The sequence below is a fragment of the Rhinolophus ferrumequinum genome, chromosome 7 (assembly GCF_004115265.2).
Source record: "Rhinolophus ferrumequinum isolate MPI-CBG mRhiFer1 chromosome 7, mRhiFer1_v1.p, whole genome shotgun sequence".
Classification (NCBI taxonomy): Eukaryota; Metazoa; Chordata; class Mammalia; order Chiroptera; family Rhinolophidae; genus Rhinolophus; species Rhinolophus ferrumequinum.
The window spans coordinates 6479599-6495412 of record NC_046290.1 but is presented as its reverse complement, the minus strand read 5'-3'; the positions used below and the strand labels follow the sequence as shown (position 1 = coordinate 6495412).

Here is a 15814-nt window from a genome sequence, read left to right as displayed (position 1 = left end):
AAACAACCAATGCACCCATGTAGAGCAACCCAATAACCCAACAGCTAAGACCGGTCAGCACCCAGGTGCACAGAAGGCAACCCCCAAACATTACACATCACTTTAGTCAGGAAGCATCAGTTTCCTAATTCCCGGAAACCTGACTAATGTTAATAAGGCTCTAACCCTGGTGGCATGTAAATGAACTTTATCATCAGTGCTCTAGAAGAAACGTTCTTTAGGAAGATCTAGAAAATCATACACAAGCGAACGGGCCAAACAGCGTCGGGGTTGAGGGGAGTTGGACCGAGACTGCCCGGGTGTGACCCCGCCCCACAGCTCACTGGCCGTGAGATGTTTGGTAAACGGTCACGTCTCACCTACAGTATGTGAATTATAAGAAATGCATCTCCTTCATAGGGCGATGAGAATTGACACAATCCAGGGAAGGGTTTCAGAAGAAGGCCTGGCCCGCGGTCACGGCTGTCACTGGAGCCAGTGGTATTTTGGTACAGAATGGTTCACTATCAGTTTACCCACACACCGCAATCGCAAGGCAGGCCCCCCACTCCTCCATCTCGTTTTCTTCAATTCACTCTAACTCCCACTTACTCTGTCCCTCTGCAAGAAAACCTCACGTGGGTTCTGACCTGCCCTCCTGAGCAACTGTGGGTGGTGGAGGAGGCTGCGCACTTGGCCTTCTCCATACACAGCCGGCCTGCGTTGGGGGGGGCGGGTGGGGGGACACAGACAGGGCCAGAATAAAGCAACAGGGACCACATGAAGATTGCCCTTCCGATGCGGTCTCATCAGCACTGTACAGTATCTGACGGTGGTGTCATCTACCAGCACTTGAGACATGCCCTAATTTTGGGGCAGAAACACTGATCGACGACGGGTCTCTATAATCAAAGGACCCACCATTTAGACAGGTGCAGCATTTAAGTCCATTTAATAGGATCAAGCCCACGTTCCTCTCAATGGTAACACACATCTTGAGAATACACTCAATGTTTTAAGTTGTTAAAATAGTTTCTAGAGCTTATGAAAAGCAAACAAAGCGCAACCCCCTTCAATGAAGGCGGCATTTGATTGCAGTGAGCGTTCTGTCAGAAGACAAAGGCTGTATAGAGACCCCTTTAAGGTAACGGATACAAAAGCTAGAGCGACAGTATCACCACCATCACATGACTCTGAACAAGTGAAACTACGGTTACCGAACAGCATCTACAGTGTCTGCAAAAGAACGTGATAATAAAGAACTGCAGATGCATCACCAGACACCCATTTATTTAATCACAGAAGTGGATCTTACTACTACGTTTCATTCTCAATTTTTTCTTCATTCTTCAGATTCCCCAGGCTTACGGATATCATCAATCTTCAAAATCATTCTAACCATCTGTGTTGCAAGAGATATCTGTTGCTTTTTGCCAATTAAGGTTTCTATGACGTGCTGTTGCTTCATATCTGAAAAATACAAATAAATTGATTATCCTAAAGCAGAATACACATTTAATATTAGTAACTTGCTTCAATTTATGGAATCATAATCCGTAACACTTAGGAATCACAAATTTGGAAGCCACAAGTCCCAGTTACATTTCCAGAGGAATAGCATTTCATTATCCCCCAGGACTTACTGGAATTGGAACCAGGCTATTATCAGACAGCCGGTGGGTGGGGTGGGGGTTGGGGCGGGGGGGCACACCTTTCTTCAGTCACAAGCTAAAAGGCTAGGCGACTAGCTAAAAGGTGAAACCTTTCAGTGACATCTCACCTCACCCCGCATAATTTAGTAAATGTGAAATAAGTGAAATCTGACAGTACCCGAAGTATAAGAATATCCTAAAACCTAAAAATGATAAATTTTCACACAACCAGGCATTCGAGTTAAAAAATTTCAGTACCTATCTGATGAAGAGTTGCTTGGGCTCTGAACACAACAAGCAAAACACAGCTACCCTTTCAGTAAAAGCAGACTGATTCTGTGGTCTGGACCGACTGCAGAGCTCGCCACTGCCCAAGGAGTGCCGCACCAGGGGGCAGCGATTCCACCAGCAGATGCTGCACTAGATTTGCAGCAGGTGAACTAGTTATGTGGCCATGAAGTCAAGGATGGCACATTTATAAAACTCCCCATACTTTATGGGGTACAAGCACAGAATAAACTGTGGACTGCAAGGCGATTTCAGGGCTGTTTCATGTGAGACCCAGAACCCACTGACAGACACTTGAGCAAAAAAGGCAAGATGGGAATTTTCTAAAACCAGAGATTAAAACGGAAGCTGTTTCTGGTGTAAATACCACATTGTAATTCATTGTTATTACAATTAGTTTTATGTGGCTCGGACTAGCAGTCTAACCAACTCCTAAGGCAATCAAATCAAACACCCTGAAATTCAGGACCCGAACACCTCAAGTGTGCTCGAGAATTCAAAAAGACCCAGCGACCTCAGTCAGCACTACACACTACACAGCCGCGAGGAGGCACCCACTCACTGCAATCAGAGCCAGCCCCTCACCGTTTGTGCCCTTGTGCAAACAGTCAATCCCCAGAGCGGGGTTCATCTCCTTCACTTGTCTGGCTCGGACTTCGGTCATCGTCTGGATGGGGTTCATGCCGCTGTTCTCCGAAAGGGCCATGGGGATGACCTCCAGGGCGTCGGCGAACGCCCGCATGGCATACTGTTCCAGGGTCGGGCACTGCAGGGCACAGGCAGGTAGGTGAGTGCTTGGCAGGAAGACCCGGCAGCATTTGGAAACACAGTGCAGTTACATCCTCCGACAAGCTAACTCATGAGGGATCTAAGCATAGGCTGTCTGCTATTTACTATTTTTAATGTGCCAGAATCTGAAAATATCACTACAGAATAAGGATGGAGAAAGTACACGTGAAAGACGTCTGAGAACAAATCAGCTCTTACTGATCTGTGTCATATTTGATTAACTTGTAATTTCAAACAACATTAAGTGTCAAGATTCACACAAAATAATAATGTCAAGGCCAGAATGACTGAAAAAAGCGGAGAAATGCTAGTTTACGGTGAGCTGCACTTGGATGCCTGGGCACGGGTCGACTGAGATGGAATGCCTGTTACAGACACGCCTGGAGAGCTAGGCGTCCTGGTGGCTCTGGCTCCGCCCGGCTGTGTCACCCTGTGCACGTCCCCACAGCTCCAACCTCATCTCCCGACCGTCCCTCTGAGCTTCCTGCTTTTGTCTCCTCTGCTGCGAGTCTGGCACCCGGTTTGTTCGCAGCACCATGACTTTACACACTGCACAGTCCAGAAACGTCCTGTCCTTGCTGAGTCCCGACACGCATTTTACCTTATCTGCCGCTTTGCTCACTGCCAAAGCGCACGCGATTTCAGCAGCGCCTCCCCCATACACCACACGATTATCACGGATGAGGTTCCGGATGACGCACAAGGCGTCGTGAAGAGATCGCTTTGCTTCCTCGATGATCTATGGAAAACAGTTTTACCTGAATTAATGTGATCACGAGTTACTCATTTTAGAGCCAAATGCTTGGCAGCTCTGGCTTAATCAAAGTGCTTGATGAAACTAGTCCTAACCCCCCCATTAAAACTATTGTGGTTAAAACACATGAACAGAGCGTGCCAGAATACTTGTTACCAAATGTTCACTCTACCTCTTCTCCCTACAATAGAGTTAAAAAAATGAAGCAGGCAGAGGCTCATAGACTCATTGCAGGACACACGACCAAGTGAAGGGGTCAAATAAAACAAAACTGACTAAGAACCACCTCCCGATGAGTCTCATCTATCATCACGCACTCTCGGAGAATGGAGGAATTGTTAATGGTTATTTATGTAGGCTTCCTACTTCTACTTAAGGGACAGAGGAAAGCCACACGTGCTTTGGAGAACTGGCAACAGAACGTGGTCTCTGGTAATTTTACACCATGATGCGTCTTTCTTTCTTTAAGAAAAATGATCCTGTTTTACTTACGTTAATTGCGTCTCAGTTACAAACATTATAGGTAAAGCCAAACCATGTACCCAAGTCGGAAAACAACGTGGGACAAAATATCACTTCTCACCATCTTATTTCCTCCTCTGATGAAAATGGTCACAGCTCTGGAGTTCTTGCACTGCTCGATGACCAGCATTTTGTCTTTGGTTGTCCCAAATGAGATCTCTTTCACAAGCCCAGCATAGCCCAGCTTCTCAGCGGTGAGCTCTGAGAAGCGTGGGACGATCCGCCCTCCTGTCGCAATGGCAATCAGCTAATGGGGGGGAGGGGAAAGGTCAGAGAAGGGAGACAATGTTGGTCAACAGCGAACTTTCAAAACTGGACCACAAAGGAGCTAAGCTCCACCTATGAGCTCACTAGAACTGCTGCCCCACAGCTCAACACCAGACGTGCACCTTGTCAAATGAACAAGGCTCTGAAGAGCTGGGTGTCTTGGTCTGGCTTTGGCCGGCTGTCACCCTGAGCCATATCCCCATAGCTCCCAACCTCTCCAGACTGTGCCTCTGGATCCGAGCTCTGTGCAGTCATCCCGCTGCAAATAGGGCTGCAGTGAAGACCCGCAAAGTCATGTCTGGCTACATGCCACGTCTGGGATGGCTGTTAAGTATTCGGCTGACATAGAAGTAGGTAAAACCACCTCAGAGCCAGAGAGCCCAAGTGAGATGACATATGGAAAGCATATGCCACAGAACACCAGAAATATAGAGCATTGTTAGTAAATCAATAAAAAAGATTCCAGCACCTCTCTCTCCCAGCCCACCCTCCTCTCATCTACGGAGCCTTGGCAGTTGGATGTGGTGATTTAAGGCAAGCACTATCAAAGCAGCCCCAGGATGCACACAAGCTCAACCCGAGCCCAGAAGCCTCTTCACACGCAGCTTCCTACCTCAATTTCAGGTCCTCCTACCCAGCGAACTGCAGGCAAGTTGTTCTGAAGAAGTAAGTGATTTGCTTCATCATCAAAGCCCCACTGACAAATAGCTAGGTTAGCACCAGTTTCTTTAATCTGGGAAAAGAAATTCCGCCATCATGTTAATGAAAAGTGAATATTCTTTGTACTCTGACAAAAAGGTGAGATGCACAGTTGGGTTAGGTGGGTGCATCAGAATAGAATAAAGACAAGAAAGAAGGAAATACACAACTGCCGACTTCCGCCGGGTCCGGTTTCTAAAGGAACGTGTATCAGTGGGAATACTTCCTTTTACAACTATGCTTTAAAGACCAGTAATTCACCCTGAACTGAACTGTTACAGAGAAACAAAACAAGAGGTGGTCAGCCAAGCTGAGCACCCCTGCCGGCCCCCGGAAACAAAGGTTAACAGCTCTGTCCTGCCACAAATACGAAGGAGTCTCATGCATTCGCGTGTGGTTTTCACAAAACATCTTATGGTCCAGTTCTCTGCAACTTGCTTCTCCCTTGAGTGGACGATCCTCTGTGGATCAATACATACAGACTAAGTTAGAGGCCAACAAAGGTGACCCCACTTTGAATGAGAGGCCCTCCGCCCTTTGCAAATGGCTATGCGAGTGGTCCCCAGGCGGCGGCCATCATCAGAACTGAGCGCCCGTCCGGCCGGGTGCTGACCTGTGGGGAGACGAGTGTGCCAGGCCCTGGCGCCACTTCACTCCCACGTCCACTCATCCGCCACAGCTGGCTCGCTCCCCCTCCTTCTGCCTTCTCCAACTCTCCCAGTCCATTAGGAGCAAAGTCCTCCTTGCAACGTCTGTGTCACATCCTTGCTGTGACCAACCCTGGCTGTGCCCTGCGCACGTACTCAAATGGCTTTCCCACCAGGAGCTCAAAAGGTCCTTTTGGCTCCCCGTTCACAGCCACCTCCAATGTTCCCAGGGGTCACTCCCTCACTCCTCCTCTTACCATCCCTGCCAAGCCTCCCATCTACCAACACTATCCTGCAAGTCCCTGGGCCTCACCTCGCATCCCTTCCCCTCCAGCGCAGCGAGGCCAGCACCCGCCTGCTCTAACCCCGCAGCCCGCCTGTTCCCTGCCCTCGCCACCCACACTCCTGCCTCAGGCCTGTGTGCGTGCTGCCTCCGCCCACCCTGCTGGGCCTGGAAGGCTCCTCACCGGGACGTGCTGCTCTCACTGCCCAGGGCCAGCTCCGCACAGCACACCCTCCTCCCCTTCCGCTGCAGGTCAAGAGCAAGAGCTCTGCTTTGTTCACTGCTGTACCTAGTGCTGCAGGACCGCCTGACACAAAGCAGGCAGAGAGCTGCATTATGAAGGAATAAATAGACTTAACCACTACCCAGAAAACAGACGGCAAACTAGCTTCCAGTTCATCCGCTACAGTAAGTAAAGCCCACGTCACGTATCCGTGAGCCCTGGTGCTTCAAGCTCCCAAGGGCAGTTCCGAAGACGAACTGCTGTGCAGAGAGCCCGAGGGGAAGTGGGAAGGTGCTCACTGAAAACCACTCTACTTCCGAGCAAGGAACGGGGGTCACGGTGACGGCCCTCGGCTTGAACCCCAGGCACCCGGTGACGGCCCTCGGCTTGAACCCCAGGCACCCGGTGACGGCCCTCGGCTTGAACCCCAGGCACCCGGCTGAAGGGTTCTATCTAGAGGTCTCAAAGATGCGGAAAGCCACAGTAAAACTGTCCAAAACTTCAACGTACGGCTTAGATGTGTCCAGGAGGGCAAGTATGGAAAATCAAAAGCACGGAGCCCAGACGCGTCACCATTTTAAGACAAAATCATACCACTTTCCCCCTTAGGGGTTTCTGTGCCACCTGATTTCTCACTAGGACTGCTTAGTACTTTCATAATTTAAAAGTGAAGAGAGCGAGCCTCTACTGCTAAGGTGACACCTGTAGCCACATAATGAAGTACCAAGCTAGGACAGGTTAGCGCCACACACACTTGTCACCTATGGCGGCCCAACTGCGTCCTTGGGGAGGGTAATGTCACCAAGAGCCACGGGGCGACTTACCTGCTGAATCATCTCCTCAAACTTCTCCTTCTCGTACTTCTGAAGGGCTTTGTAGTCTTCCACCGAGGTCACGTCCAGCTTATGCTTTGTCTTTGGTTTCGGTGGTTCAAATGGACACGTGAGAATTGCAATCTTAGCATCCTGTACTTGCTATGGGGAAAAACAGGAATACGTGAATCAGTGGACTCGTCAGTTAAAAAGTCTCCAGCTGTGAAAGGCAGTGACTCACCTTTGGCATCTGAGGGTGACTGAAATCCTTGTCCACAATCACGCCCTTGATCAGCTTGGTGTCCTCCAGTCTCCCGCCCACTTTGCCTTCCACTTTGATGAGCTCAAAGTCAACATCACTGCGCTGCAAGTCAGCCACCGTGAGCACGGCATCCACGGCGATCTCAGCCATCTGCTGGTGACAGCTGTTAACCCTGGTGAAAACACACTCATGTAACAATAACTGCAACCAAAGCAGGTGTAATGTGGTATCTAAAATACAGTGTAACTTACTGGAACTCAAAGGCATTTTATAAAATGACTCCAAGTCTCAGGAATGCCATCACAGCCTGCACTTTCAACAGCTAGGGGCAGGAATTCTTAACCTGGGATCCACTGACCCCAAGGGAACCAGAGAGCTGGATGGGAAAACACTTACATCTTGATGCGGTGCAGACTGACTGAGAAGTGAGAGCTGACAAGACGTCCCACCTTTGTAGGGGTTTCTATGACAATTATCACTTACAGATAGGGGACGCTACCGTTTTTGGAAAGCTTTGAAACATTTGAATAGACTGCTTAAGAAACTTACTTTTGATTCTGGGAAAATGCTAAGGGAAATCTAGTACTTGAAATAGTGCCTGAAGTCTTACATCATCTAGAAAAGATGAACTAAACTAAAAATGTTGTCAGTATCTTAACTAGATGATTTATAATATTTTGCTTCATGTTGGATACATCTAGACCTACACTAAGAACAAAACCAAAATAACAACAGAAACAAAGAAACTCATCAAACCAATCGGAATCCATTGAGGTCATTTCCTGTTGCCTCTGGGAACAAGCAAACTAACTTTGCAGTCCCTATAAATGTGAAGTGCAGCACCGAGGACCTACACTTTGGAGCCCAGTGTGGTTTTTGCCGTCTGAACCAGGGGCTCGGTGTTCTGCAGGTCGACGGGGACACTGTCGCTGATCTTGTCCAGATGCTCGATAGCAATGCGGGCGGCCTGCTCGTAGCCATCGGCGATGCGGATCGGGTGGATACCGCGGTCCAGCAGCTGCTCGGCTTCTTCCAACAAGGCACCGGCCAGGACTGCAGACAAGAACACACAGCCAGCTCAGGAGAACGTTAAAACCGGCATAACCCACACAAATTACATGCTGCCCTGCAGGCCTGAGCGGCCCAGGATTAAGCTGGAAGCACCATAAGAGGCTGAAACCAATCTAATCTATTTTGAAAAAGGGAGCCTCTTGTTTTATTCTGGAAAAGGTCTAACAGGTCTCGCATTATAGACAAATGTCGAACTCTCAGGATGTAAAGAATGTAATGTAAAAACACTTTCATAAGGGGGAAAAAAACCCCACTTCCTGGGGCAGGGATTTCTATTCTGTGACATTCATGCTGGTAATAAACACGTATTATTCACCCCCACCCCACAACCCTTCCCAAGCTTCATTTTAGAGCCACGAAGATCGCTGTTTGCTACGACACTGCTGTACTCCAAGCACATCCAGAGCAGGGCTTGGTACCCAGTCAAGACTGAATAAATGGATTCAAAGTTCGCCTACAGATATAGTAACATTATTCATCTCTTCGGTCCTCCCCAACTTTAAGTTCTGTGCGCTTGTCACTTCTCTTTAGCTCCTTTACTCTAACCCTTACCCCCCTCCTGTTTTTTCATGGTAGTTTCGAAGGGTCTGGGCCACCTGTTTGGTAGTGTGTCTTTCAACTTGGATTTGTCTGTCTCCTCCTAATTTGATTCCACATTAATGTTCTCAGCAGCAGTTAGCCCTGTGATTTAAATAACACCTCTTACATGAGAAAGGGTATTTTGCCTTTTCTTACCAACCACTCCTGTGGTTCCATCCCCAATTTCATCATCCTGCGATTTGGACAGTTCAACCATCAGCTTGGCAATCTGATGGTCAACATCCATCATGCTCAAAATGGTGGCGCCGTCGTTAGTTACAGTCACATCGCCATCCTTGTCCACCATCATTTTGTCAAGCCCTACAAGTAAGACGACAGCAAAGTTTAGAATGGTGCTGAGCAAAACAATTGGCAACCTACACCAAATCTGTAAGGAAAGTTAGACCTCTCGACCCAGTTCCTATTTAGGGATTTGTCATAAATATTTAACGTACGTAAAGGAGTATCTGCATGGAGACATTTTTATATTGACTCCTACCAAGTGAAACACTGGAAATAATCTAAAATGGCTAAAACCAGAGAAATGACAGAAGAATTATAGACCATCACTAAATGCAATTAATATTAACCATAAGAGGGCAGCTGCGATGTGGAACACCGCAGGGGTGCTGACATTTGGCAGGCATTTGCTGATTACTACACCAGGGGCCCACGCCTGTGCGGTCTGCACCCACACTTGGCAGCAGATGCCACGGTAGACCATGGCTGCATTTCTTTTCTTTTTTTTTTTTAAATCTTTTGTCTACCTTGAAAACCCTACGGTGAGACACTGCAAAATGAATACACTAGTGGTGAAAGATGACACTCCCAGATCAAACAGTTACGGGGAGCACAGAGAACAAGTACGGACAGCCCTGTTGCTAACGACGCAACCAGAGCAAAGCCGAAAGGACCCCTAGTGCCCTGTGCACAAAGGCAAAAGGGAAGTCCGGTGCTGCACTCCGCCACGTCCAGCCGGCCAGGGAATGTAAGGAGCGTGACCAAGACAAACTGGACATTGTAAACCGAGAAACGGAATGTCCCAACATCGCAGTGCTTGGTGCTAGCAAACTAAAACGGATGAGAGAAGGACATTTCCAGAAGCATTCTGCTCTGTTAATGACAAGTGAGAATAAACGGAGTGGCTTTGACACTGAGGCAAAATGCAGTAAGGCAGTTAGGGCCGCACTGCAAGGTCTGACCAGACATCAGTCAGACTTCTAGGAAAACCTATGAACATAACTGTCATTCAAGCTTATGATCTAATGACAGAGGCTGAACATGAAATTGAAAGCTTTTACATAAGCAGCCAAGAAACTGATCACACACGAAAACAAGACATGCCGATAACTGCAGGTGACCAGGACACAAAAGTGGGAAACAGTAGAATCAAATGTCATCATACAATTTGGAATAGGGATCAGAAATGGAGGAGACTGCCTAGTGGGTTCGGTGAAGCCAACAATTTGTCCACTGCAAACACATGCTTCCAACCACTGAAGAGACTGTCTACGCAGACACCACCTCATGGCCAGTGTGCAGATCAGACTGTAAATGGAAGGAGGAGCTGGAGAGGCTGCATGCTCGGCCAAACAAGACGGAGCAGTGTGGTGCTGACCACAGACTGTTAATACCAAACATCAGAGCAGAGCTGAAGAAGAGCGCTAAAAGAATGGGAGTGCGAAAATGTAATGTAAGCAACACTCCTGATGGATTTAAAGTCCACATAAACAGATTTGCACTGTTAAACTTAACGGACCAAGAACCAGGACAATTGTGGACTGAAACTAGAAATATTAAAGAACGGGAACAAACAATGCTGGAAGTAAAAAGGAAAGAAAAATCAAGATGAATGACAGAAGAAAACCCTAAACATTGTTAGGGACAGGAAAGAGGCAAAAGCAACGGATGACAAAAGCAGGGTTAGAATTCTGAATGCAGTTTTCTAATGACTGTCATGTAAAGAGAGATAGAACTATTACAGTAGTCAAGAAAGTCAAGAAGATAGACGGTAACAAAAAACGAAAAGCAAGAGATCTCTACCAGAAGATTCCAGAAATAAAAGGGAAATTCAAATCCTGACTAGGAATACTGAACACCCAACTGGTCTTCTGAGCAGGAGAAAATAAAGGTGGAAATGGTACACTGAAAAATCTATACAGAAGAGACAAAAGGATGACAGATACCTTTGAAGAAGATTCCTATGAGGAAGAACCTGTGATTCTAGGAAGTGCAGTGAATGCAGCCCTGAAAGTATTAGGAAGAAATAAATCACCAGGGATAGATGGGATACCGATAGAATTGTTTCAAGCCACAGAGACTGAATCTGTCAAAATGCTAATCAGAATACGTCAACATGAAAACCAAACAATGGTCTATGGACGGGAAACGTTCCATGTACATCCCAGTCTTCCAGGAAGCAGATGCCGACCAGCAGCGTGACTAAGAACCGTTGCTCTAAGTTCCCACACAAGTAAGGTGATGCTCGAGGTGATGCAGCGAAGACGAGTGAGGATGTGGAGCAAGAAACGCGACGTTCAGGTCGGAGTCAGAAAAGAGGCCCTCGAGACCTAACTGAGTATTCGCTGGATATTGGAGGGCTCCAAAGAATTTCAGAAGGCCGGTCTGTGTTTTACAGACGACAGTGAAGCCCTGGCTGTGTGGACCACGAAAAGCCCTGAGTTGCTCTGATGGACATGCACGTGCCTCAGCATCTGATCGTCCTGAAGTGTGACGTGTACTGTGGACAGGATGCCACTGGCAGGACAGAATATGGACAGGATGGCTTCCTGTGGGCACAGGTGTCAGACAAGGTGCATTCTCTCTCCCCATTTGTTTAATCTGTACACAGAACATATATGAAAAGCTGGGCTAGACTTAGAGGAAGGAGCAGTGAACATTGGTGGAAAAAATATCGATAACTTAGGCTATGCAGATGACACCATCTCACTGGCTGAAAGTAGCAATGATCCGAAACAACTGCTGATGAAAGTGAAGGAAGAAAGTGCCAAAGCAGAACTGCATCTGAACATCAGGACGAAAATCACGACTACAGAAGAACCACACAACTTTACAATAGACAAGGGAGACATTGAACTTGTTCGAGATTTGGCTCACCTTGGTTCAGTCATCAATCCAAATGGAGACCGCAGCCCCGAAATCAAGAGAAGGCTGAGACTCAAAAGGGCAGCAATGGGAGGATCAGGAAAGATCGCCAAGAGCAAAGACGTGTCACTAGAGACCAAGGCTAAAGTCACCCACACCCCCGTATTCCCAATCACTGTGCACAGACAGGAAGGCTGACAGGAAAACATGGAATCATTTGAAACGTGGTGTGGGAGGAGAGCTCTGCGGGGACCCTGGGCCGCCAGGAAGACAGACAAGTGGGTCCCAGAGCAGATTCAGCCTGAAGCATCACTGGAGACAAAAATGGCAATACTGTAGCGGTCCGACTTCGGGCACCTCACGAGAAGGTGGGGTTCTTTGGAAAAGACAGTAATGCTGGGGGACATAGCAGGCAGCAGGAAAGAGGAAGAAAATACCAGACGGACTGACGCCGTAAGAGAAGTCACAGGCGGGAGTCCGCAGGAGCCGAGCAGGGCTGTGAGCACAGGACATGGTGGACGTCACTCATCCACAGGGTCACCGGGAGTCGGAGCCAATGCAATGGCATGGAACAGATACACGGTTTGGAAAATGCCAATGAAATGATGTTTAGTGGAAAAAATATCTGACCTAAAACTGTGCATACATTACGACTAAAACCGTGTTTAGAGTATGGAATAGATCAAGTTTGGCTGTATTAGGGGAGAAGGACGGCCCCCCTCCATTCTCCAACTTTCTGTAAAGGAGTTGTACTGACTAGTTTACGACTTAAAACTTTTGTTAAAAAACTCGAAATGTTAGTGTCTTACCATTTGGTCCAAGCGATGTTCTCATTGTATTTCCTACAGCCTTGGCCGCCATTATATGAGACTACATGTAACAGAAAAAGCAAATATTCAAGTTACGTATTTTTAACAGTTCCAACAAACAGCTGCTGATCAGAAGACCACTTTGCAATGCTAACTTCATGGACGAGTCCAGCCATAAACACAGAGCACCGTGAACTGTCCTCCTAGGCTTTACTGCAGAAACACTCTTCTCTCAAACGGTCCAGCCAGTACCTAACTCATACACGAAGTCACCCGGGCTTGTCACCCGCCAAAGGTATCAACACTGATGAAAGGAATGGAAGCCTGAAAGTATGTTTCTGTTTTCACATGTAATAAGGCCTATTTTTCTCCAAATGTCTTGTTTCCTTTTTTCTATTCTCACTGTCACAGCCTAACCGGATCCACAGCACTGCACAGAAATCCAGGGGCTCTTCTCTTACCTCCTATCCTTCAGATCCATCCTATATCCAGCTAAGCCATCTATTTCTCTTAAATGTGCCCCTTACCAGTCCCCAAACCTCAACGAACCCCCCAGTGCCTCAACACACAAGTTTAAAAGCTTCAGCGGTTCCTCAGAGCCCTCCACAATCTGAGACCTAGTTCCCATCCAGTGAGGACGCTCTGCCTGTTCTCAAATACGTCCTCTGACCCCTGAACTGTGGATCACAGAAGGCCCCTTCTGTACCCGCCAAGACACTGACCAACTTTTCAAGCTGTTCAAATTGCACAGGCACCGTGAGACCTTCCACGGTCATCCCACCTGGCAGGTAATAACAGCAAGTTCATTGGATCTGTGACAGTGCTGTAATCCTTACAATACGCTTTGACTGATAGGTCTGTAGAATGGCATTTTAAAAGAATAATAATCACAGGGAGGTGGTTCCTAACACAGAGGTGATTTTGTCCCCCAGGAGACATTTGTGGTTCTCAAAACTGGGAAGGGGGCTATTACTGGCAGTGGTAGAGGCCAGGGATGCTGCTAAACACTCTCCACAAAGAACCACCTGGCCCCAAATGTTAACAGTGCCAAGGCCGAGAAGCCGGGTCTAGACCACTGGCTTTGGAGTCAGAGGTGGGCTTCAATCATGGTCCTGTTCTTCACTAGCTCTGTGACCTCAAGTGGTTACGTATGTCACTGCTTCGGGCCAAGTTTCCCAGAATGTAAAATAATACCCGTCTCAGAGTGTGAGGATTACATGAAATAATGCATCCACGTGGTTAACACAGTGGCTGACACAAATTACCTGTAGCTGCCACTGTTATACTGTTATACAGCGTTATACTGGGTGCGTGTGTCCAATGTTACTTTTTCTGCTGGTGCCTTTAAGTGAAAAATGGAATTGCGTACGTGATACTAGTGGCCCGAGGACCTACCCCGGATCAAACACCGTGTGGTCACTGCTTGAGTTACTCCATTTAATCCTTGTTCTCAGCTGCACAGAGATGGATTACTCCCACTAAGAAAGGAGGTTCAGAAAGGGTGTGTCACTTGTCCAACAGTCCAAGGGAGAAGAACTACCCTGTTTCTTAAGTAAAACCCCAAGACATGAAGTGAACAGGGAAACCTCAGACCCGGTGACTAGGTCTATGTGTATTAATGTTGTGGATCATGTCACTTTATAACAAACTCTAAGGAAGTCAGTGCCCTCTCAAAGTTTCCCTCCTCTGCACTTCCTGTGTCTGTGCAGACGACCTGTCGTTACCCCGACTCCTGCCATGGTGCAGTTACCCCCCTCTTCCTCCTTTCCTTCAGTCCACCCCAAACACTCCTTCCTAAGGTACAGGTCCCCTTTAGCTGTGACTCTGCTCAAAACCCCTGCAACGGCTCCCCTCCTTTCCACGGGATGACATCTGGACTGTGGGATATTCACGGGCTTCCCTCTTTGGGAATTAGTGTAACTTGGACTCTGCTCCATCAAAGCCAGTTCATGCTCTCACCCTACAATGTGCCATGCTATTCTCTGCCCAGGTCTTTGCTTTCACTGTTTCCTTTTCCTAGAATGCCAGCCTGCTCTTTCCCATTCAAAACACGACTCCATGCCTGTCAAAAGCCAGTCTCTACCAAACGTCTGAAGGACACCACCCTCCAACGTTTATCCGCACCCCCTCCAGTAACTGGTGATGCTGGTCTCACACCACCTTGTCATTTGGTTACCGGCGTCCATTTCTCCCCGTTTCGGTAGCATGTTCTTCCTTAAGGATCTACATTTAAAATTTGTACCTCCAGGAAAGCACCATGCATGAAGGCACTAAAAAATGCAACACTTCGTAAATGACTAAGCCTTTAAAAAGTGACAAAGAAAACGGACCTCCATTTATTTTATGGCTGTTGCAGGTGCACTAACTGAAGATTAAGCAACAATCTTAAACGTCCAGATGACGTGAGAATACTCTGTCTGCATCTTACGAAAACGAAAACACAGGTCGCCAAGACCGCTGGGCTGGAGAAACGAGCGAGACGCGGCGGGCTCACCGCCCGTGATTTAAAACGGCCCCCCCGACTCCGAAGGGCGCTGGCGGCTCACCCTCACCCCACATCGGGACTAAACGCTCATACACTGGCCTCTCCCGAGCTCTAGGAGCGGGGTGCGGGACTGGGCACGAGTGGGGCTCCCTCGGTCTTTCCCGCGAGCACGTGGCAGAACCGATCCCTGGCTGGCGCAGGCGCAGAGACGCAGGGTTCGGCCGCCTCCCCTCATCCCACCGCCGGTGTGTCCCGGTCCCGTTACCTTGAGGGCCTCAAGTCCCATAAGACGAGACTTGCGGTCCTGATCCTTGATGATGAGGAAAGGGCGCCCATATTCATCGAAAGCTAGAGTCCCCACAGACGCCATAGTGCAGCAGCAGGGTTTACTTCCCCGCAACCGGCGAAGACCACTCCGGAACCGAGCACCCTCCTTCCGCTCGCGGGAGGGCTCAAGAGCTCGCGCATGCGCAGCACGCGCTGCGTGAGACTTATTTTTCGCCAGAGACTAATTTAACGCCGGACAGTACCTTCTGGAATCCGCGGCCGTCGGAAACGTCTATCATACAAGAAGTTGTGGGGGGAAGT

At 48.2% G+C, this 15814-nt stretch overlaps 1 protein-coding gene across 1 annotated transcript; it reads right to left on the bottom strand.

Annotated features, from left to right (window-relative positions):
- Window positions 1–1105: 1105 nt before the first annotated feature.
- On the bottom strand, window positions 1106–15762 carry CCT5 (chaperonin containing TCP1 subunit 5). Its single transcript, XM_033110630.1, has 11 exons — window positions 15492–15762; window positions 12742–12802; window positions 8984–9148; window positions 8032–8230; window positions 7157–7349; window positions 6928–7077; window positions 4865–4984; window positions 4046–4231; window positions 3310–3447; window positions 2505–2685; window positions 1106–1449 (listed from the first exon to the last, which is right to left on the bottom strand). The coding sequence occupies exons 1-11, from the start codon at window positions 15594–15596 to the stop codon at window positions 1322–1324; spliced, it is 1626 nt and encodes a 541-aa protein (XP_032966521.1). The 5' UTR covers window positions 15597–15762; the 3' UTR covers window positions 1106–1321.
- Between the last annotated feature and the right edge of the window lie 52 nt (window positions 15763–15814).

What these genes read in the sequence shown, in the direction of transcription:
- CCT5 (XM_033110630.1), bottom strand. Translation starts at nt 15,596, where the DNA reads ATGGCGTCTGTGGGGACTCTAGCTTTCGATGAATATGGGCGCCCTTTC. An exon ending in TTGAGGAGATGATTCAGCAG is followed by an intron (nt 4,985 to 6,927) that starts GTAAGTCGCCCC and finishes TTCTTTTCCCAG; the next exon opens with ATTAAAGAAACTGGTGCTAA. An exon ending in TAGGAGGACCTGAAATTGAG is followed by an intron (nt 4,232 to 4,864) that starts GTAGGAAGCTGC and finishes CCCCCCCATTAG; the next exon opens with CTGATTGCCATTGCGACAGG.